The 24,245-nt window shown below is 36.0% G+C and overlaps 1 protein-coding gene and 2 long non-coding RNA genes across 3 annotated transcripts; 1 reads left to right on the top strand and 2 right to left on the bottom strand.

Moving 5' to 3' along the window:
* The first annotated feature begins 2,933 nt into the window (after nt 1–2,933).
* Nucleotides 2,934–4,144, top strand: LOC136065311 (uncharacterized). The gene is made up of 2 exons (XR_010626950.1): nt 2,934–3,612; nt 3,842–4,144. It is a non-coding gene; the product is annotated as an uncharacterized LOC136065311 (long non-coding RNA).
* A 2,205-nt stretch (nt 4,145–6,349) lies between these two features.
* Nucleotides 6,350–7,745, bottom strand: LOC136065312 (uncharacterized). The gene is made up of 2 exons (XR_010626951.1): nt 6,500–7,745; nt 6,350–6,388 (listed from the first exon to the last, which is right to left on the bottom strand). It is a non-coding gene; the product is annotated as an uncharacterized LOC136065312 (long non-coding RNA).
* A 5,758-nt stretch (nt 7,746–13,503) lies between these two features.
* Nucleotides 13,504–19,705, bottom strand: LOC111986869 (protein ALTERED PHOSPHATE STARVATION RESPONSE 1). Its single transcript, XM_065768346.1, has 5 exons — nt 18,673–19,705; nt 17,282–17,496; nt 15,442–15,665; nt 14,673–14,785; nt 13,504–14,501 (listed from the first exon to the last, which is right to left on the bottom strand). The coding sequence occupies exons 1-5, from the start codon at nt 19,580–19,582 to the stop codon at nt 13,990–13,992; spliced, it is 1,974 nt and encodes a 657-aa protein (XP_065624418.1). The 5' UTR covers nt 19,583–19,705; the 3' UTR covers nt 13,504–13,989.
* Nucleotides 19,706–24,245: the final 4,540 nt, after the last annotated feature.

Here is a 24,245-nt window from a genome sequence, read left to right as displayed (position 1 = left end):
CTCACCTGGCCCTATATGCCATGTGCCTATCCACCCCCACCCCACTCAACAGACAATGAGACAAGCCCCCCAATCACAAGAGCTAGTTGCCAATTAGAAAATTTCACAATCACAAATCACAATAAGACACTTAATTGTATCTCACCAAGTCTCACCAACAGATAAAGCCAAAAAGAAAAAGTCAAGAACATGGCCAAAATGTAATAAAGTTAAAACTAAGTTGAGCCAAATTTTCCAAAATCATTTCTTGTCAATAACATTTTCTATCAATTTCTCAAATATCACAAGCCAGGATAAAATATCTTTAGAATTTGCAAATAATGCAATAAATCCATAAAATCCATTACCAAGAATTATATCAAAGATGCTTATCTCTTCCTTACTAACAAATCATGCATTTTCCCATATGCAATCTTAAACATGATGCGCTTTTCATATAATCATATATAACAGGATCACAACGCAATACTTTTTAAGAAAATATAGTTCCACAAATAATTTCCCAAAATGTGTTTGACCCAAAAACAAAGTTTATGCAACGTAATTATTTTCCAAAAAATCCCATTAAAAGCTACTTACCTTGCAACATGCAAAAAGCCTAATTCACCAAGCTCCAAATAAGATTAGCAAGAGCCTAAACAATATCGAGCAAACTTATCACAATAGGCATAAAGCTTGACATTGCATCTAGCTATGAATTAGAAATTGCTAACTAAGAAATTTATTAGGCAAGCCTAGCATTTAACCTCACAAATAATGATTACACTTCCAAGTTTCTCAACAATTTCATTACAAGGCATAGACTCCAACTTATCATCATGTCATTCCAAGTTTCACCTTTACCATAAGAGATCCTAACACTTATGAATTTCTTCCTCAATATACATGTCATTTTCAAGAGACCCACAAAACAACAACATATATAACAATACCCACCATTACAAACCCCAAATGTAAATCCTCCACTAGCTCCAAATACACAATAAAAATTAGATTCATCAACTATTTCACATTAGAAAGCCAAAACTCCAATCTTCACCACTTAGCTAACCACCATTCAAAAACATAAACCCACTCATCAAATACAACCACCAAGACCAAAACCCATAAATAAAAACACATAAATATAAGTTCTAATGCTCATAAATCACATGGGTATTATTATTAAAGCTTAGATAAACATAACCTCAAGCAAAAACATATAAACCACAAAAAGATTAGAAATTTTTACTTCAAATAGTAGAGATGAGTGAGCCTTACCGTTTTCCTATCGAGTTTTCCGGTGATCTTGCTAGAAAAAATGGTGGTGGAAGAGGTGAGGAGTGGTACCGGTTTGAGAGTGAGGGAGTTATGAGAGAGGAGTGTTGTGTAAAAGAAAAGAAAGAAAACAAAATAGGAACAAGAGGGATGGCTGGCCAAAGAGGGAGATAGGGAGATATTTTGCAAGATTGTGGTTGGGAATGGGTGGGGTAGGCACGTGTGACACAAAAAAAATCTAACCCCTTTTTTTTTTTTTTTTTTTTTTTTTTTGTTTTCTTAATAAAAAGGTGGGCTGGGGCATTACACCAACCATGGTGGATGTCTTGGAAAGTCTTGCTACCAAGCAAGCTGTGAGCTTTTCCCTTGAGTCAAGCTATAAAAAAATTAGTGATTGAAGGGATTCCAAGTTGGTAATCGGGGCGTTAAGGTGTGGGGGCTGGAAAAATTCTCTCGATGGTCATCTCATCAATGATATTCTATTTTCTGTATACTCTTTTCAGAGTATTTCTTTCTCTTATGTTGTTCAACAAGGTAATGCAGTTGCACATGCCTTTGCCCAAAAAGTAGACATTCTTTTACTTTTCTTGTCTGGAAGGAGCATGTTCCTCTGTAGTGTGGTCTTTTGTTTTGTCTGATTTTCCTCATTCTTGATTAATAAAGCAAAATTGCATCTCTTTCTTAAAAAAAAAAAAAAAAAAAAAAAAAAAAAACCCAACATGTAATGATGCCTTAATAAATTTTATTTTTTTCCCTTTTATCTTAAGTATAGTTTTCAAAATCGGACTGGACTGCCTGGTTTGATTGGGCATGAGTTCGGTTTGGTTCTTATTGAAAACTGAAAAATTAAAAATGTAACTAAAACTGAAAATCGTTGTTTTGATCTAAAAAATAGCGAACCCTTTGTTGAACCANTTAGGAACATGAGGAATGAAACAAAGGAGAACAATATTTTTGTTGGAATATATTATATATATATATATATTCAATTGGCGCAATCACGAATTCTAAACCCAACATTTATTAACACTAGGATACAGTGGTGACGCCACGTTGGACTCAGAGTGTTCCCAGGAACCCTGGCTTGAAATTTTTTTTTTTATATATAATAATTAAATTTTTTTCATTTTTTACCCTTTAAAAAAAATGAGGAACACCTCCAAAGCAAATTTAGGAACACCCTTAAATAAAAAAAAAAAAAAAAATTATTTGTTCTACTTTCAAGCAAAAAAAAAAAAAAAAAAAGCCCAAAAAAAAATTTTGTACTAAAATCAGGAAAAAAAAAAAAAATTGTAACAGAGCAAGCCCACAAAAAAGCCCAACATCAATCCTAAATGTAAAGCACACCCAATCTAAAAAAAAAAAAAAAAGAACCAAAACCCAATATACGCTGCAAATCACTAAATCAGAAACCTCAAATCACTAAAGCAAACCTAAAGACAAAAACGTCAACAAGAAACGCTGCAACCCAAGCCAATAGACGGATCGGGCATCGGAGATCGGGCAGCCAACACAACTCGACCTCCAGTCCAACATAACTCTCTCTCTTTATCTGAAAAATGAAAATGAAAGTGAAACTGAAATGAAATGAATGAGTCTCTCTCTCTTTATTCTTTAAGACTTTAGCAGTTTAATTTAATACTTTATTTGATTCTTTTGAACAATTGTGATTGAGAACCTTGTGAATATATTGGATATTTCAAGGGTTTTTGTGAAACTACTTGAAATTGAACCATGTTTTGATTTCATGTAAATTGTGTTGTGATCCTGTTATATATGATTATATGAAAAGCGCATCATGTTTAAGATTGCATATGGGAAAATGCATGATTTGTTAGTAAGGAAGAGATAAGCATCTTTGATATAATTCTTGGTAATGGATTTTATGGATTTATTGCATTATTTGCAAATTCTAAAGATATTTTATCCTGGCTTGTGATATTTGAGAAATTGATAGAAAATGTTATTGACAAGAAATGGTTTTGGAAAATTTGAGAACCTTGTGAATATATTGGATATTTCAAGGGTTTTTGTGAAACTACTTGAAATTGAACCATGTTTTGATTTCATGTAAATTGTGAGCTCTTCATGTTTTTACCCCTGGGGCGTGACATGTGATTAACTAGTGATTACCCAACCAGATGCCGTAATCTTTGTGACATTGGTATCTTGGCTCGTCTTTGTGGCGGATTGATGTCTTTGTGGCATAGCTGATGTCTTCGTGGCATAATTGATGTCTTCATGGCATAACTGATGTCTTTGTGGCATACCTAACGGCTTTATGGCTGCTTGTCATGTGACCTTGGATTGGATTTTCAGGTTTTAAAAGGATGTTTTGATAGCTCACAGTAAATGGTACGTAATTTCATGTTGGAATACTTTGAAAAAGCTTGGTGCTACATTCTTTTAATCATTCTTGTCATTTTATTAAGAAAAATGGATTTGTTGGATTTTTATGGAAATTCCCAAATTATAACATGTTTTGTAAAATGTCCATTATCATGAAACTTGCATTTCTCCTACCTTATTAATTGTGCCACTTACTGGGCTTTGTTTCATTTTATTATTTTACAAACTTTTTCAGAGTAGGCAACTATCTTTTTTAGACAGCTTTTTGGTAGCTAGCAGTAGTTAGACTAACTGCTGATGGAGGCTAACTTTTGTGATGGAGATAATTGATGATGTATAACTTAGAGTAGGCTTGACCCAATTCTTTTGTATCTAATAGTGGTTATGCCTTTATTTCCACTAATGGGACAAGTTGATGTTATATATTTATTTATTCAAACCTCCATTCTTTTGTGACCAATGGTCATTGTATTTATTGCATAGAGCTCTGACTTACTTTGGAAGTATATTTAATAGAATTATTAGGATAATTCTTGATGTTGGTACTTGTTATAATTTTATTTGGATTGAATTGCCAAAAGGAACAAAATCTACAGGTACCTTTGAGATGTTTTTCTCATGCTTTGGGCCCTTTCGAGTTTGGGGTGTGACAGTTGGCTTCTGAATTTTCTTAGAGAGAGCAGCCAATACCTCACCCTTAGAGTTTCGGATCACTACTCCAAGACCCGCCTCATCAGACTCACCAAACATTGCTCCATCGAAGTTTATCTTCACCAAATCCGAAACAGGAGGACACCACTTCTTTTGGACACTTCGACAAATGCTAGGAGGGACCTTGACTAGTTTCTTAAAATCTCAAATATAATCTCAAGCAAAACCAATAATTTTTTCTAGCGGCAAAGAAGCGTCATCAAGGCGAGCTTTATTTATATGGTACCAAATTAACCACACTATTGCAGCAAATAAAGCCACTGACTGAGGTTGTTTATGGATCACCTGCAGTAACTCAGAAAAAGAACCCGAAGAAATTCTGGACATGTCCACCCACCCAAAGTCCGAAGCCCACACTGAATGAAGTTTGGTGCAACTCCATAAAGCATGAAACACTTCTTCTAGAACCCTATTGTAGGGGGAACACAAGGATTCCTGCAAAATTTTTTGTCTCACCAAGTTTTCCTTAGTTGGCAGAGAATTTGAGCAAGCCTTCCACATTAAGTGCTTTATCTTCCCCGACACCTTGATCTTCCATACACCCCTCTAGAGACACTTCTGCTGATCAAAAACTAAAGGTCTGGCAGATTCAGCAACATGCCATTCACAAAGGAGCTTGTAACTTGATTTTACAGAATAATTACTCAATTTTTCTTTGGTCCAAATTAGTAAATCGGGTTAAGGAATTGAGCATAGAGGCATAGATTTTATGTGAAGAGCATCGGGTGGATAAAAACATTGATCAATAAGACTGGTATTCCACCAACTTGTTTCTTGATTAATCAGGTCCTTCATGTAAGCATCAAGGGCCAAGATAGATGAAGACGAAGAGATTTTGCCATCTACAGTATTTAACAACCGGGCATCTTGGAAGATCCATACAGACTGACCATTACCTATTCTCCATCTCCCCCCTTTATCAATCAAATTTCTTGAATGAAGGATACTCTTCCAAGCAAAAGAACCTAAAGAGGAGTTAGCTTCAAAAATAGTATAATTGGGAAAATGCTTAGCCTTAATTAAACACCTTATAAAACAAAGACCCCGTATCATGGATCAATCACCAAACCTGCTTAGCCAACATAGCTTCATTGAACTTGCAAAGATCTTTAAAGCCGAGTCTGCCTTCCATTTTTGGTTTACACAATACTTCCCATTTGCTCCAATGGATTTTTCACCTATCTCCCTTTTGCCCCCACCAAAATTTGCGAATAAGCATTTCGATGTCTTGACAAAGGCCAATAGCTTGGACTACCGCCTTCAAAAGAAATTCTTTTCTAGCTTGAGAAAGTAATTTCTCCTTCCATCCTTGTAATTTTCCTCAAACTCAATCCTTAATGTAATTTAAGCTCGCCTTTTTATTTCTTCCAACCACAGCTGGTAAGCCTCAATATTTTTCATACTTGTTTATTTCAAGAACCCCCAACAAATGTTTTATTAAAGCTTTCGCCTACTCAGAAACATTCCTACTAAAAAAAAGAGTAGTTTTGTTAGAATTTTATTTTTCCCTAGGCCATCTCATATATTGCCTAGATTTTTCTAACATCCTCCACTCGAGCCCAACAAAAAAGAAGGCTATCATCTTCAAAAAAAATGTGTGATATTTTTGAACCGGTTCTACAAAGAGAGAATCCCTTAACATCCTTACCCTCTACTGCTTGCTCAATCAAACCATTTAGGCCTTCTAAACACAAAAGGAACAAATAAGGGGAAAGGGGATCACATTGATGAATTCCCCTTGTTGGAATAATATGTCCTTTCAGCTCTCCATTTACCAACACAGAATAAGTGACTGATCGAATACACTCTAGAATCCAACCCACCCAAATAGGATGAAAGCCCATTTTTTCCATAACCTATTGAAGAAAAATTCACTCCAATCTTTCATAGGCCTTGCTCATATCTAATTTCAATGTCATATGGCCCACTTTACTCGTTTTCTTCAACTTCGTGTGATGGAGAGTCTCAAATACCATAAGAATGTTGTTCGAGATTGCTTTATCTGATTCGAATGCACTTTGAGGTTTGGAAATAATAAAAGGCAGGACTTTCTTTAATCTGTTTGCCAACACTTTAGAAACAAGCATATACAAAATATTACAAAGAGCAATAGGACGGAATTCAGAAACAAATTCAAGACTCTTCACTTTAGGAATAAGAGAGATGAAGGCGTGATTCAAACCTGTTAATATTTTTCCTGAATTAAGGCATGACAAAACAACCTTGACCACATCATCTCCTATGCTTGCCCAGTAATGTTGAAAAAATATAGGGGGCATGTCGTCAGGCCTCGGGGCTTTCAAAGGGGCCACCTGCTTTAGGGCTAGCTCTACTTCTTTCTTTAAAAAATTCCCAATCAGATTGGAATTCATTTAATCTGATACAACCCACTTGGTGAACTGCACAACCTCCTCAATATTGCACGGGTCAGAGGTGGTAAAGAGTTTTGAATAATAATCGACCACCGTGGCTACAACATTATCATCTCCTGACACTATAACTCCATCCAAATTTCGAATTTGAAAGATTTTATTTCTTCAAAAACGTTGAGAAGCCCGATTGTGAAAGTATTTTGAGTTTCTATCCCCTGAAACATCTGGTGATCATCATGGTTTTGAAATCCGGACCGGACCGTACGGTCCGACCGGAAAAACCTTGAACCGTTCAGTTTTGCGGTTCTTTTAGCCTCAAGAACCGCACCATAGAAAAAATTCCGGGAACCGTTCAAACCGCGGTCGGACCACACGGTTCTGAGAACCGTGATCAGACCGTTTCTCACGGTTCCCTTTGAATCTGAACGAAAAAAAAAAAAAAAACACAGAGAAAAACAAAAGAAAAAGAAAATAACTGCTGGAGTACATCATGTCTTCAGAGTTCCATCTCCAGAAAAACACAGCATATCTTTATATTTCTTCTTCTTCTCTCTTCAGAGAACATCATGCAGCTCCAGATCTTCAGAAACTCCTCTCTTGGGTGAAGCAAGCTTTAAATTCTGGCTTTGTTCTCCGCTGGTAATGTGTGTGTGACCGGGTGAGAGTATGAGAGAAAGAGAATGAGAAAGAGAGAGAGCTAGAGATAAAGAAAGAATTTCATTGTTTTCAAGAATCCCCTGAGGATACGGCTGGTGTTGTTGAGAATGATCTTTCTGGGGGTAGCGTGGCTAGGCGATGTACTGAGATTAGTTTTTGTTTGTGTTTGTAGTCTTTCTTTTTGTATTCCTACTGAGTACTGACCCAAAGAAAAAAGAAAGAAAAATAAAAGCAGAGAGGAGAACACGCCCTCTGGAGGAAGAGTCTAGTAAAGTAAAAACAAGATGAGACTAAAGGGGTGGGGATGGGATACGTGTGTGGTTGAGAAAAAGCAAGAGAAAAAAAAAAAAAAGAAAAGGAAAAGAATCGTATGGATGCAAGGAATGAAAGGAAAAAAAATAAAAAGAATAAAAAATCACAATTAAATATTACTACAATATTTTTACAATATTTCACAATAAATTTTAAGTAATAAATTATTATTAGTTAATATTAGTAAGTAAAAAAAATAATTTTAATAATGGGTTTAAATTAAAATTAGTAACAATTTTTTACATAAATTTTGTTGTGAAAGTATTGCTAAAATATTGTAAACTTTTTCATTGCTTCCGGAGACTTCTTCCTGCTGCGTGCTTTGTGTCACTGTCAACCACTAGTCAGTGCTTGCTTGCTATCAAGCACTTTCTTCTTGGGTTTTGATTTTTTTTTTTTTTTTAATTCATAATAAATGGTGAACAAAGACCATTCAAATGGGCTTGGAAAAAAAATAACGGGCTTGGCCTATGGCCATGAGCAAATAAACTCCTTTAACTCTTAACTATTTATTGGGTGTCATAAAATAAAAAATTGTGGGTATTAAAGTGTATTTTGTCATGACTTAAAAATAATTTAGAAACTTAATAGCTATTGTTTTTTTTAGAATTTAATAATTTTTATTTGTATTATAAAAGTTATGTTATAAAAAATACTATCTATATTTGTTTTGGACTATTTTAGTTAATTTTTCTATTTTTTATTAATTAATTTTTTCTAATATATTTAAAATAATTATTAATTAATTATGACGTCATCACGGTTCGACCCCGGTTCGACCTTGGTTCGACCTCAAAAACCTTGAACCTCTCTCTTTTAACGGTTCAATGAACGGTCCGGGTCTGAAAACCATGGTGATCATGGCTCCTCTGCTGCCATATCTTTTCCTCCAGCCGAAGCAAATCACTAATCTCAGATTTTAGATTAAGGCAAAAATCAAATGTTTTTACCTTTAGCTACTGCTGCTTCGACATTCTTCAACAAATGAGTCTTCTCCTTCAACGTCTTAGACATTACAAACTGAATTTTTACTCCACAATGTTAGCTGCCTTTGACAAGCTTCAATTTTTAACATCACATCTGCCATAAAGTGAACCAAAGATGCATCCTCCAAACCCTCTCTACTATGTCATGAAACCATTATTTTCATGCCACTACTCAAATTGCCAAGGTCTCTAAGTCTTTTCAAATAAAACCTTCGAGCAGAATGGAGATAGGATTGTGATCTAAAGAAGTACATGCCAATGTGTGGACCTTTGTTACTGGAAAACAGTCAAACCACTCTGCCGTGCTCACAGCCCTGTCCAACCGTTCCCACACTATCCCTCCATTTGGATAATTTTTCGACCAAGTAAATTTGTTACTAAACGAATCCCAAATCTAACAAACCACATTCATCAAGAGCTTCCTGAATCTTTCCATCTGACCATAGGGTCGTAAGTGACCCCAATTTTTCATGAGACTTAAGGAGCTCATTAAAATCGCTTGCATATAGCCATGGTATTGCAAACTGCCTATGTAAGCTACGTAACAGATCCCATGACTCAAATCTGAGATGAGTTTTAGGCACTCCATAGAAGCCTATAAAACGCCTAACATTATCTTTCCCTTTATTAGTCAAAGCATTGATATGATTTTATGAGGAAGATTCAATATGTAAATCAAGTCTTTCTTCCAAAATAGGCCAACCACCACCACGAGTTATTTTCGACCCCCATGATGATGACTAAATTGAAGAGAATCAAAAATACAAACCAGACTAGCTTCATCTAGCCATGTCTTGGTTAAAAACACAAACTATAGGATCTTGTGTCTGAACTAAATTTCCAAGCTCTTGAACTGTTTACGGTTCAAGCCCCACAAGTTCAAANCCCAATCCTTAATCTTAAAACCATTGCGTGAACGCCAAAGTTGTGGAAAAATTTCATGCAATAGCATTAGTGTTTAAAACTTGCTTGGTAAAGAATTTAGTAGCCAAAATGAACTCCTCGGATCCCATCTCAGAGCGTAATTTGAAACCATCTCCCTTCGGACCTTGTAGGGATAAACGGCCCCAACCCTCCATGATTTCTTCCATCAAAAAGACAAGTGACAAAGTGGATTTTATTAAAAAATAACAAAATTCCTCAAACTATATTATTAGTTAGGCAAGGTTTGAAACATATTTGGTTTATAGCAATTCGACTTTTTTGGGGTCGATTTTGCCCTTTGAAAATCCACTAGGAAATCGAGTGTTAGAAACTCGATTTTGGAAATCAAGTTTTAGAAACTCGATTTCCTAGTGGAATTTTTAAAGGGCAAAATCGACTCCAGAAAAATCGAATTGCTATAAACCAAATATGTTTCAAACCTTGCCTAACTAATAATATAGTTTGAAATTTATAGTTATTTTAAAAAAAAAAACCCTGACAAAGTGACAGTGTTTCCCAAACCCCACAAAGAAAAAACCCCCACAAGCCTAAAGCAAATAAAAGTTTACTAACAGGACAAGCTAGCCTTCAAGAAGAAGGGAAAAAAAATTATATAGCCTAGGAGAAGTTAGGAGCCCTAACTTTCACTTGTGACAGAGAAAAGCTCTATTGCATACTTGATGTTACATGTTGGGTTTAAGTTAAGTGTTAGTGAAGATTTAAACTCTACTAAAATTTTCAAAGTGATTTGCCAATTACTAATATAATTTCAAGCTAATAAAATATTTTATTTATTTGTATACACTTTAATTTAATACATTTTTTTCATTACTATTTTTTTTAAACCGAATTCACTTACACAACTAATTTTATTGCACATCACTTAGATTCACAATGCATACATTAGAAGAGAGTTTGAAATTATATATATAAATCATGGGATACTCTTAAAATGGAGCTAAGGTCACCAAACATTTTGATTTCGTCCACACTTATTCATTCTAACTTCTTAGTATTCAGCCTATTCCATGTCGATTTTTCTTGCCCCACAAAGGTGGTGGGGCAAAATGGAGTGAGATTTTTGCCCCATATCCCGAGGCATATATTTACAAAAATATCATTTATTTTATTTATATTAAAAAAAAAAAAAAACTAACGCAGTATTAACCGATATTATTAAGTAGTAAAATGCTTGGATTTTCATAAATTTTTTTATTGTCTTGTTAAATACTTTGATATATATTATTGAGTTTCTTAGTAAAAATTAGTTCAATTTGATGTGATCAATTTAATTGCAATTTTAAGCATAATTTAATATGATTGTAACAGATGTGGGGTGGGGTCCTGTGGGGTCGGCAACGTGCTCTGATGTGTGGGGCAGGGGCGGAACACTCATGAACTGATCTCACCTCTACCCCATTATCATCCCTATAGTAAGGTAGGAGAGTGATAGAGCTCTGTTTGAGTTGGATTTTAGTTACTTTTCAATTCATTTCAATATTTTTAGGTTGAGAGATCTCAAACCCAACTTTCAGTAATTCTAAAACCAACCTAATCCAAATATGTATAAATGACTAAATGAGTAAAGGTCATTTTATTAAACATAATAAAAAAATAAATTGGATTTTTCATTCAACTATTTAAATACATTATTCAAATAATTGATTACAATTTACAATTTAACTAGTATTTCAATTTCACTAAAACTAAGTCTCAAACTACCAAACTAATCTAACCAAAAAATAAATAAATTGAGTTCCAAAATCCAAAATAAACCAAGCTAATCTTTTAAATAGTTTTCTATTTAGTTTTGTATGAAATGATTAGTTTGATTGCATTAGTGATGGAGTGCTTAAGGACAGTTTGCTATTCAGTTGTGATTATTGGTAAACCCCATGGCTATGTGAGACCGAGTAGGGGACTAGTGCCTTACCATTTTCTCTTGTGTTGGGGGCATTTATTCATTAAATAGGGTTGCTAAAATGAATCAACTCATTTAGGGGGCAATTGGTTCGTCGTGATGTTATATTACACCGTAATATTACATTATTGTAATTTTACATTAATGTAATCTCAATATAAAAATACAACATTACATTGTTTAGGAAGATGATAAGATATATTTTGTAATTTTAAATTACGGTAATATTAGAAAAAATAAAATAAATCAAAAATTTTAATGTCATATTATCGTAATGTACATCACATCAATGACACATTACAATGAACCAAACACCTCCTCAATGTGTAATGATTAGTAGAGGGAAACCACAGATTATTCATTTATTGTCTGATGATGATAGTTTGCTTTCTGCAAAACCAATATAGAGGGTTGTTGTGTGGTAAGGGATATTTTGAGTATTTATGAACAAGCATCGAGTTAGAAGCTCAAGTATGAGAAATCCAATCTCTTCTGTAGCCACAATATTGTGCCATCGATGAGGATGGAGGTTACCAAGTTTGTTGGGGGCATCTACAATGACAAATTTTGGAAAATTTTTGGGGTTAACATCTTTAATTGTACAAAATAAAAGACATTTTTTTGAGGATATTAAAACCCACATCTGGAAGAAAATTCAAGAATGGAAAGGAAAGCTCCTCTTACAAGCTGGCAGAGAGGTTTTAGTTAACGTAGTAGCCGTAGCTATTCCCTAATTATGCTATGAGCTGCTTCAAAATTCCAAATGGGATGTGCACAACAAGCAATGATTATTAGATTTTGGTGGGGGAGATGGGAGAAGGAGAGGAAAATTCATTAGCTAAGATGGGATAAGCTAAATGGGAAAAAAATGTCTTGGTGGGATGGGGCTTTATAGATGCTCCAGTCCCAATAACCTCTTCCTATACTTGGTGGAGTATTCGTCTAGGCAAGGAGGTAATTAACATGGGATAAAGGTGGAGGATTAGGAATGGTGAGAGTGTGACAATTAAATCTGATAGATGGTTTCCATCTCGAATAGCACTGTTTAAGAAAGGAATCATATTATCCATCACATGTGAGCTAGGCCTGGAAGATCTTGAGTCTTAATTGTATTTGTGGGATTATCCAATTGCAAGCGCTGTCAAGGCAGAGTGCCAATTGTCGCTAGCAAAGCTAAAAACAAATCCAGTTTCATTTCAAGATTTATGTGCTGATGTTCGACTGCAATTCTCATTTCCAGATATGAGCTGTCTGGACACCCTCACCACACAAAACATGGCCAAGCTTAATTTTGCAGGGGTGAGACTCATGAACGAACATCAATGGATATTGGGTGCTGTGGTCTGAGATTGTGAAGGAGAGTGGTGTTGGCTGCGTATTGTGACATTATGAATACACAACCTCGCCCAAATCTCCTCCACGTTTTGGTCCTGCACAAAGCATTTATTTTCTGCTTTGAAGCAAGCTTTTGGAAGGTGGAGTTGATTGTAAGGATCCTAGTTTGTTTCAGGCACTCACAGATGACTGTCCTAATTGATCTGAGTTTGGCTTTGTGGTTGAGGATGTCAAAAGCATGATGGATAACTTTCTAGAAGTGTCATTGTTTAGGATTAGTACATCTTGTAATGTTGCTCCTGATGCTTTAGCTAAGCATGGTCAAGTCATTGAGGGCCCTCTGATTTGATTAGAGTTAAGCCCTCCATGCCTTCAAGACATTTTATATACAGACTTTCATTATATCAAGATCATCTACCGCTTGAACTCAAAAAATAATTAATTAATTTTTCTTTTTTTTTTTAAATCCCACCACCAAACTAAAATCATGATTTTTTTACATCCAAAACACTAAAACAGAACCAAGTGCCCCAAGTTTTGAGGGGCAGAACAATCAACTAAATTTTAATAATGACCTAGAAATTTCCCCAAAGAAAAATGAGGATCAGCCGGCAAAGTAGAAGAAACATAGTAATCAATTGGTAATGAGAAAACAGACTTCCATTCATTATAAGATGGATAATTCAAAATGAGATTATATTCATTATGAGACAGATCATTCAATACTTTTATCCAGTAAACCTAATTGATAACCTCCTCCTAGACATTCCAAAAACAATCAATACAGCCACCGATAACCAATCAACCAATAAATAAATTTCTGTACAAAATTTCCTACCTATCTATTTAGGGGTTATTGCAGAACCAAAATTCAACATGAGTAACATGTTCGAAGCATTTCCAAGGATCCACCACACAACTTTTTTTCTACCAACCATTTCATATTGTAACCAATTCTACAAGCCCCCACTTTTCAGCATGTTCTCAAAGTTGCTTCCTACTGTGCCTAACATTCAGCTGTATAATAACTCTCTCTCTCTGACAACCTAACCATTCTAAATGTGATTGATTTCATGGCAACAACTGTACATAAAGAGGCCGGGCTCACTCCCAGTTAGGACCCAACTTGTCTGTCTGAAGGCAATAAATAGAAGTACATATTCCCTTAAGAACCACCAGCATTTGGAAGTCTGACCTGCTCGTGAGCTTTCAAAGCCTCCGAAGTGAAATTCTCCAAAGCCTCGAAAATTGGAACCAAACCTGCTTGAACACTATTAGAAGCTGCATCATGAACCCATCTAATGGTTTCCTTATGCTTGGCTTTCTCTTCATAAAGTCTTTTCCTCATCGAATCCAAATCCACCTTTAAATCATCCAAAGGTGAAATGCCACTTTCGGAAGGAACCTTTGACACAGCAGTTTTATCCGACACTGTGTCATGGTCAAGCTCCATCTTCCCTGTCTCCATGCGTAAGGTTCTAAGCTGTTTCTCAAAATCTTTTGAGAGAAATTCTGCTTCAATCTTCTGGCGTTGCTCCTCGTTTTGCCTTTCCCATAACTGGCGTAAGCTTACGGCAAATCCATGCATGGAATTTGCCACTTTTCTTTCTGAAATTCCTTCCATTGCCTGGTACCAATCATTGCAAATTATGAAAACTGGAGGAGCTCCAATTCGGCCTGGGGAAAAAGGGGCAGGTCCATCAGGCGTTTCTTCTTGTTCTTGGTTAAGGCACCTTAAAAGCCACCCATTTAAGGACTTGACATAAGATTTCTGGGTGTTAATCCAATTGTTAAAGCGGGAGCACCAATTCAGAAGCTCCATTTCAAGTTCAAGAGTAGCTTTCAAACCTGAATCTCTGCGGGAGCTTGTGTTCGCTTTAAGAGAGCGAAATTTGCTCTCCATGATAGCTTGGAACTGTTTCTGGTGGCACTTAAGCATGGACTTCCACATTTTTATCAATCTGCAAATAAAAAAGGCTACTAATCATATCAAATGAAAGCGAAGTAGCATACAAATAAAGTTCAATTGCTTGTCACTCCCACAAAATAGTGGATAATCTTTCAATCTTTCCATCTTTTCTACAAAATCCCCACCTAGAAACCAAGGGCGTGTAAATGATTTGCAAGCCTTTGACATATCCATCACCACTCACCAGCAAGTCATTAATAGTTTTCAAAAATAACCAACCAATTCCCAGCTGGTGAGAGGTAAATACATATTCAAATGAGATCTCAGTAAAAACTTCATTTAGTCAAGACTTCATCAGGGTATGGAAACAAAACATTTTAGAATGTAATAAAAATAGGAAGATCATTTTGTCATTATGATAATCACCACAAACCCCTATAACTATTAGTATATAACAAGATTAGCCCTTTTAAAAGTAAGATTTCCAAAAAACCATTCTGAGCTGTATTCTCTATAAAATTTAGGAAAAGAAAATAAAAAAGGAGATGAGTATGAGAAGATTATCTTCTGAAGATATGCACACAGGCCAGACATGTATAGGAATACCCTTTCACAACTTTTCCATTATTGTGTATCCATGCAAGAAGTACTAACCAAGCACCAAAATGATAACCATTAACCAGACCAAAAGGGAAAACAATTTCATACCCATGAATCAATTGAGTGAGTTGGGGCTGGAGTTCTTCATCTCTCAACTTATTTATTCTGCTTGAGATAGCATCAACAGCTCTTATACAAACATTGATTTTTGTCAGCAACTTTCTTATTGAAGCCTGAGCAGCATCGATCTTACTGGTCTCCGCTCCTCGGTCATCTAGAAATTTCAGTCTCTTGCACTTTTTTTCGTAAGTGACCCGTAGCCTTTCTTCATCCTAGAATTAGAGCAAATAATAAAACATGTGATAAAGTTACAGAGCAAGAACAAATATTTAAAGTGCATGGATCCTTAATGGAACAATTTTATAAATTAAAGAATCATTGAAGCCTTGAAATGTCCAGATCTGGATTAGATTTTAAACTATTCTAAACCAGCGAGAAACAATCACTTGAACGCAAATATGACGTGTTTACCCAAAAATGTCATTGTACAAATGCACTGATATAAAATCTAGTGTAGGATTTTTTGAGTCATACATCCACATCCAAAAAGCTCTACAAAAGAACATGAACATGAACTCTGAAAAGGAACAACCCAGAACAAATACTCCTGTTCCATAATGAGTGGCTCAGTTTCCAAATGCACAACTTTTAAGGAAAAACTAACATTTAAATCCTTTTAGAAGCAATCAACACACAGATTGAGGCATATATATTCATATATAACAAAGGGTAATGTGAGAAATTAATTATTGTGGGACAGGGAAAAATGCAGTTTGAGCCACTCAAGACAGAGTGAGTATGTGAAAAATATACATTTGCCAGGAAATTGAAGAAGATTCCCTAACCATTGTGGCCAGACTGTTTTTAAGCTTAGCAAGACACATACACATGCGTGAAAAATTCTCAACTCAGGACAATATCTTCTTCAATATGTAATCAAAATCATGCTCAAGTGCAACATGAACAAATGGTGCTATTAAAAAAACAAAGAAAAGACGTGAAAATGAGCTAAAGAAACAAATTGATGATTTCAAATTTTGAAACCAATGACCAGTACCACATAATAACTACATACATACATAAGGGCAGGAAAGGGCTAGGTGGAATAGGTAGTGTCTGAGTGGGTTTTTTGTGCGCTTGTGTCTGAGTTAGAGAATGAGAGAACAAATTTCACAAGGTAGAGTAGATGATTAACAAACCATGAAAACTGATAAAGAGCGGTTAAGAAAATTTTGAATGATAGACTTCATCATTTTAGATCAATGCCAGTAAAGGTTGCTAATGAACCTATGCGGTAACGATCAAGAAGCATTTGGCATCATCTCTGATATTGTGGACTTACTTATCAAAAAAAAATATTCTCTGATATTGTGGACTCTTATTGGGATAGAAGAGATATTTGTACCAGATACAATTTCCTTTAAAAGTATTACCATTTGAGAGGAATGTTTTCGTTCTTTACTTATTATTAAAATAAATAAAAAGGAAGAAGGGGACTGTTTCAATGCATAGCGGCTTAAGAATAGTATCACAATATTGAAAACCTCATGAATTGCTCAAGAAATTTAAACATCACAAAAGCCCATCATACTATCAATGTATTTTGTGTGTGTGTGTGTGCGGGCATGAGCATGAACTTGAAATTCCTTCTACAAGTGCTATAGGAATGCATCTATAAAGGAATAAAAACCAATCTCAAAGCCTAAATTAACCCACCATCCTTAACTAAATTGAATAATAAAGAGAAGATAGTGGAAGGAAGTAAAAAGATCGGAATTTGATATATCCACCCTCAAACAACTAGGATACACAAGGTCTCCAAAAAGCAAACTCTTCTATAGACTTTTAACAGGTGAAAGCCTTAATGTATATTTTAATGCACCCATACCTTAACTTCCTTATATAGCTTCTTCTCCCAGGCATAAAGTTTATCCAAAGTTGATGAAAGGTTTCCAGGCTTCACGTTGAAGTCCTTCACAGATTCCCCATAGTATGCCTTCGCCATTTTCATAGTCCTTTTAGATATTCTTACTGATGATCTGGTCGGAGGTTGTGAAGAAAACATGGATGGTGCAACCAGATAGCAGATCCTAGAAAAGATCACTGCATAAAGACACAAGTTTCAGGAGCTAACAGTTAAACCTCATCACCCAAGAGAACTCAAACTTTGAATATGATAGGCATTAGCCCACAAAAACCATGAAGCAAATATGGTATGGACTTCCTGAGAAATACTAATATTCACATAACATTCATGCTTAATGATTCAACTTATGTGAGAATGTGGTACAGTGGCGGTCTTGTCTTCCCGCATCTTATAAATGAGAGTACTCTTGATGAAAATCTCATTGTCAGAGAATTATAATCTGAAAAACCTTATATTATTTCCTTTCATTTAAAAAAACGAAGATTTAGATAGCTGCTTACACAACATTCCACCTATATTATGGGGTCAGGAAAACAGGAAGAAGACCCATACAAATGATGTTTTCATCGAATATATTCAGTGCTCAGCAGATGAATGTATTTTGGTCAATTGTGCATGTCTAATCTTATTCTACTTGATCATGGTGAATGATTCAATCTGCTTCCCAAATTGATTTGCAATTAAAATCCTCCAGTGACTCATTCATCTTAAGCTTCAGCCCCTACTGCTATCAAATTTAATTTAGATGAATTAGTGTGTAGAATTGGGTCAAAAATGGCAAACCAGTCTCAACTACATGATAGTCTGGGCCAAGGCTCTAGTGTTAGTAAAATTAAGAAGATTATTTAATTCATAAGTGGCTAAACCATTAGCAATACTGTACCAGGAATTGAATTAAAAATAAAATGCAACAAACATAAGCAACTACTCTATGTAAATAGCTTAGGAAGGTGCTTCAAATATTTTGAGGCCAAATACCAAATATGTGGATTTTTACAAAATTTTGATTTACATTATTTCTACTCAGGAGAATGAGCCATTTTCTTTGACCTACTTACATGATCTTGCCCATGCAGCCCCACAAGGTGCAGTGCAGAGATGAAAAAGTTTTTCCAACCTACTTGAATTTGTGATCACTAGTATAATAGAGCATCTAAATAAACTCTCTTTAACAAATATTGATAGCTAACACAGTGCATTTGACAAGCAACCTGTAAGTAAATGACATTCCCAACAACAGAAACCAAAAATGCTGTATAGTGAATGTAATTACTAATTACACACACAAAACTATTGAACACTCAATCAAGAAATATATGATACGCTACTAAGATGAACAATTATTAGAATACCTTTAAGTGCAGTGCCTTTAGCCTGGTAAGGCAGCTTGCCCACCTCAAGCAACAGGGCAACCTCTTTCCCATAACTAGAGGCAGTCTCAAATTCATCCCTGATTTCCCTCACAACTTCCCGAAGGTCCCTCGAGCCGTGGTTCGACAATGTGGTCAAGCTACTTATCTTGGAAGACCCTGCATCTATAGGGGACGCTTCATCAACCCCAAATCTCACTCCTTTCTTTCCCGAAGACTCGTGTTCGGATGATATCGACACGATTGTATCAGGACTACTACTCTTTACATCTTTTCCTCGGGCCGAGCTCGAGTGTAGTGAACTATCACCACTACTATGTAATGGTATTGTGCTTGAGCTTCCTGAACCAACATGTGATGGCAATGGCACACCCCTTGAAGTTCCTTCACCAGCATTCATATTCCTATTCCTATCATTCTTATTATTCAAATTCACATTCCTATTATTCACATTAACTTCCTCTTTCAACTTCTTCCCCTCCTTATGAACTTCCTTAACTACTTCTTGCTCCATTTCATCTTCCAAATCAGGAATCCCCTCTCTTGCCCTCACTTCCTTCGAGTCCGGACTACTCGTGGTCGACCCGAATCCGAACCGGGCCTGGGGATAATAAGCCGGGTAACCACTATTGTCATAACTATCAAACACATTGAGAAAATCCCAAGTCGAAACCCTCGGCGGCGAAGGCGGAGGAGCCGGCTTACCCGGTTGCTGATCCCCGTTATTCCGAGGATCATTCGCCGGCGAACCACCCATGGAAAACCCGAAAAACCCATTATTCCCATAACCCGAATACCCGTAACCCGAATCGGGAAATTGCCCATTTGACACCGGGTATCTCTCCGGCTCCTCAATCACCACAGACTGTATTTGCGGGGCCGAGCTTTTCATGTAATACGCATAAGAAGTCGACCCGGTCGGACCCCAATTCGGAGCAGCAGCAGGATACGGGTACTGATAATCTTCAGGCGGAGCCCAATAATTCGTAGGAGGAGGTGAATAATAAAAACCCGGTTGCTGCTTGAATTGTGAATGAGCTATAGTTGGCTATTTTGTTCTATTTTCTTTGTTCGAATTCATGAATGAAAGGGAAATTCTTTTTTTTTTTTTTTTGAGTCATTAGCGTCTCAACTATCTGATGGCTCCACTTGAAAGGCATGTATATATGATGTATCATGTACATAAATTTACTCTTACTCTATTGGGTTCATAAAATAAATAATTTTACTATGAAATTAGAAAATTTTCATATAGTAAATCTTAGATTCTTGTTGGATAGCTGAAAGTTTTAATCTCTTCATTGTGAGTGTACTTAGTTATACAAGATTTCTACAAAGACTTACATGGCTCAACGTTAGTCCTATGTCATCAGGCGTTGGTTAGAAGAAAGTTTCACTAAGAAAATATGAGATTACAAAGTTGGCACAAAAGGCACTCTAACAAAATCAAACACTAAAAAGACCCAAAGAGTTGTCTATCATAGTAAATATAAACCAGAGAATATTCTCTTTTTCGTTTACCATTCTAGTAGAACACACAACTAACTACTGACAACAAAAGCCCATTGCGGTATTAGGGATTCCTTGGATAAGGAAGACAACAAAAGTTGGGATGTATCTTTAGTTGTTGTCTGCACAATTACTAGAAGATTGTTATGAGATCAGCTTCTCCACTAAGGGTTTATCGGTCACACTACAATAGTAAAGTCAGTTCATGATCTTATGTGAATGAAAGTGTACTTTTGTGGATGGAAATGGATTATACTTCATACTCTTAAAATGTGCCTTTTATACTTGTAGAAGACATCTTCCCCACCTCCACATGCTGGGCCTCGAAGCCTAGATTACTTTGATTGAATTGATGCTTGTTGTTCTGGTCTGACCATTTCCAGGGAACAATTGGGTGGCTCAATATTCTGACTTGCCTAAGTTGAGGGAGGGAACATGTTGAAATGAATTAAATGCAATGGGAGTTTGTCAGGGTGTAATAAATGTGAAAATGATCGCTATTTAGCACGACTAGCATTGCCTTTTAGGCAAGGGTCTTGGTGATATGATGAAACAGAAGATGATCTCCCTGAGTTCAATACTTCAATCCCATCCAAATGAAGGCAATTTGCAGTTGTTGATGATTTTAGTAAGCTCCAATCTATGTGTGTGTGACGGGAAGGAAGAATGAAGATATGTCTCTATTTAAATGTTTGACTACATGAAAATAATAGAAATGGAGTAATTTTTTATTTGATTCCTAGAGAGAGAAAAAAAACAAACGAACAACGTTATGTATACATTTTATATAACTAAAAATAATTTATTACCAAGAAAAAAAATGAGAGAGGGCTTGGAACAAAAAAAAAAAAAAAAAAAAAAAAAAAAAATTCACAACAGAAACCACAGATGTGTTTTTGTGAAATGGTGATGTGATGAAATCGACCAGCATCACCGCCCCACTCTAATTTTAATATCTTTCCCATCACATTTCCTATAATATGTTTCAAAAATTGCGGAGGTTGCTTTCTTATTTTTAATTAAATGTATTACATTGCGGTTCGAAGTTCACCACGTGTCCAAACACCATATGTATGATGAATACTAGTTTATCTTTTGGTTATGTAAGGTTGAGTGTGACCTATCATTAGTCGGTGAGTCCTTTTGTTTGTTTTTTTTTTTTTTTAATTAATCTATATGATATGATAATAAAGTTATGGATTAGAATATTTGTAAAAGGCTGAGGCAGATTGATGGCAACCATATAAGAATTACACATTTTGAGTCTTGACAACAGGTGGGGGTTGAGTTGTGAAAGCTTGGGTACGTATGCAGGACAAGGAGTACGAGTAATATTGAGCCATATTAGGAAAAGAAAATATGTCTTAGTTCATTTTGGTTTAATTATATATTTGGTTCTTCACCTTTGTCTTAAACTATAGAATAATAGAAATCCAAACGAAATACCGTTAAGTAAATAGAAAATGATAAAGTTACTACAAAATACTTACAAATTGATGTGGCAAAAATGGATGATGACTTAGTTTATAAGGCTTATGTGATCAAATTTGCAATGTTTCTCGTATCGTTCAAGTGAATTAGTCAAAAAAGTTAGGATAATGAATTTTAAATTTTAAAAAAATTATAGTGCAGAACATTAAATAAATTGATTGTTAATAAACTAAATATTATTTAAATAATATTGAAAGTTTTCACCTAAGACCCCAACTTGTATTAAACCAACCTTGGTTTAGTATGGTAATACCATGTGGGCTTAAAGGCATTGCGCCACAAAATGGGCTCTAACTAGGATGACAGAGATTTAAGTGGGGATAGTGTGACGCCCTAGATTAATCGAATATTGATTAAGTGTGAGTGTGTGGTGAGTCCCACGTTGCACCTATGCTGGATTAATTTAGAGTATATTAACGACTACAAAGAGTTTTAATTGTGACTAGATTATTCGTTTTGGGGTATAGTGCAAATGCAACAAGCTCTTTTCTTTGGATCGTTACAATAACAAAATGGAAATAGTGTTGGTTTTGGGCAAATTCTAAACCTCGTGCAACTTTGGACGTCGTTTTATATACATTGATGTTGCTTTATAGCTAGTAGCAGCAAAAGAGGAGACAAAAGTTCACTTAGTAATAGAATATGGACAATAGCTTAACTGGTAAACTCTTTGATAGTTGAATAACAGATCTAGGATTTAATCGTTTACACTAAACACTGATTGGCATCTTAATTTGATGAAAAAAAACTATTATCGAAAGTGGAAACCATAGGTTGAAACTACCTTAAAAAAAAGAATATGGACAAAGGATCTTTATGAGTAGAAGAGGGGCTAGGGGCATAAGCCCATTATGCAGCAATGCTAAACTCAACTCCCCTCTCTCGTATAGGGCCCAGACCATCAAACGAACACCCTCGTTGTGGTATGTGAGAAAAGAACTCGACAGAAATACATGGGGTAGCACCAGGCATGCCAATAGCACAAGGGTTTGGGATCCTTCAGGCCCGAATGCAGTACCAATCCTTAGGCTTTCCAGGCCAAGTTTGTTTCATCTAAATTGAATTAGAATACTAACCCTCGAATCGATCTGGAGGGCCTAATGCGAGGACTATATCGACTTAGAAGTTAGGAAACCCATCTAAGTCCATTTTTTGGCGTATTATGTATGGCATATGTACAAACAATTAACAATATAAAATGTATGAGATGTACATGATGTTATAATAACTGGATTCTCTTTATATATACATCAAGTTACAGAATATATTACAAATCATATAATAAGCCTTACCAAAGACGAAAAAAAACAGTACACACTTTTTTTTTTTGATAACAACACACTGTTGAACATCTTTGATAACTCTCCCACTCAAAATCATACTATTCCATTGCGGTTGAAGTTTTCATTTTTTTTCATTTATTATTATTGGGTATATCTGTTAGAAAAATTGTGGAGTGAATAAGAAATTGACTTCTAATTTGTCTATTTGAATATGGTATTAAAGTGGTTAAAATCCTTGAGTCCTACATAAGAAATGATAGATGTGGGGCCAGGAAATCGTACAGCCACGGTCCACTCCGAGCCAGGCCCAAATGGCCCAGTCTGAGGAGGGATGATTGCCCAAGGCCAATTTGGGGAGCAAACCCTTCTTTGGATCCGCGCCGAGGATCCCCTCGTCCTCGGCATACTAAGGATAACTATAGGGGAGGGGGGACAGACCCAGAGCCAGTTGTCACCTCAGCACTTAATATGTTCACCTAACCCTTCTGGCCGCATTAATGGGGATGCAACCCCCGGGCAGGGCTACATCGATCAGAGTGAACCACTTGAGTACAGATACGACCTCTAATGGGACAGGCGGCCAGAAGAGAGGCCAATGAACGATCAACAGGAAGAAGAAGAGAGTAGTATATAAGAGAGACAAGCAAAATGTTATGGGGGGGAAAGGAGGAAAAAAGCCTCCTCGGCCATGGGCCGAAAAGCATCTCCTAGTTGTAAATTGTTCCAAGTGTTTCTTCAATAAAAGGAAAAGATGTTCAGGCTTCTAAGGGGGCCGGTCTGCGCCTAAACCTTCAACCCACTCTCTACAAATTTATTATTCTGGGTTCGTTGGGCCTATAACCAATCTCTTTAGGCTTAGGCTACAGAAATCGACCCTACAATTGGCACCGTCTGTGGGGAGGATTAGTGCGCCGGCAGGCACAACAGGCAACGGTTCCAAGTAATCATTCTAGGAAAGATTGATGGTGGTAAAAAAAAAAAAAAAATTCGAGACAGATGATTCAACAGCAAAGAAAGAGAACTCGATATTATTTCATAAAAAAGAAAAATTACAGATTACAATCAGAGGCTCAGGCAGGCGTGTTTCACAACTATTCCTACCAGCTAGTTCTACAATCAGAGGCCCAGGTGGACCCTACAATTCCCTAAAACTAGCTAGAGGGAAGTGTCAACCCGTGCTTTTATTGGCATCAAGAGAATGGGAGAACTTGACACTAAAAGCAGGGAAGGGGGAGGGCCAGCTTGTTTCAAGGCTACCAACAACTCCTTTCT

The sequence above is a fragment of the Quercus suber genome, unplaced genomic scaffold, assembly GCF_002906115.3.
Source record: "Quercus suber isolate HL8 unplaced genomic scaffold, Cork oak 2.0 scaffold_923, whole genome shotgun sequence".
NCBI classification, from domain to species: Eukaryota; Viridiplantae; Streptophyta; class Magnoliopsida; order Fagales; family Fagaceae; genus Quercus; species Quercus suber.
The sequence above is the reverse complement of the archived record's forward strand: the minus strand, read 5'-3'. Positions and strand labels throughout refer to the sequence as shown.

What these genes read in the sequence shown, in the direction of transcription:
- LOC111986869 (XM_065768346.1), bottom strand. Translation starts at nt 19,582, where the DNA reads ATGAAAAGCTCGGCCCCGCAAATACAGTCTGTGGTGATTGAGGAGCCG. An exon ending in TAAAGGCACTGCACTTAAAG is followed by an intron (nt 17,497 to 18,672) that starts GTATTCTAATAA and finishes GTCTTTATGCAG; the next exon opens with TGATCTTTTCTAGGATCTGC. An exon ending in AAGCTCCCGCAGAGATTCAG is followed by an intron (nt 14,502 to 14,672) that starts GTTTGAAAGCTA and finishes CTTTTTCCCCAG; the next exon opens with GCCGAATTGGAGCTCCTCCA.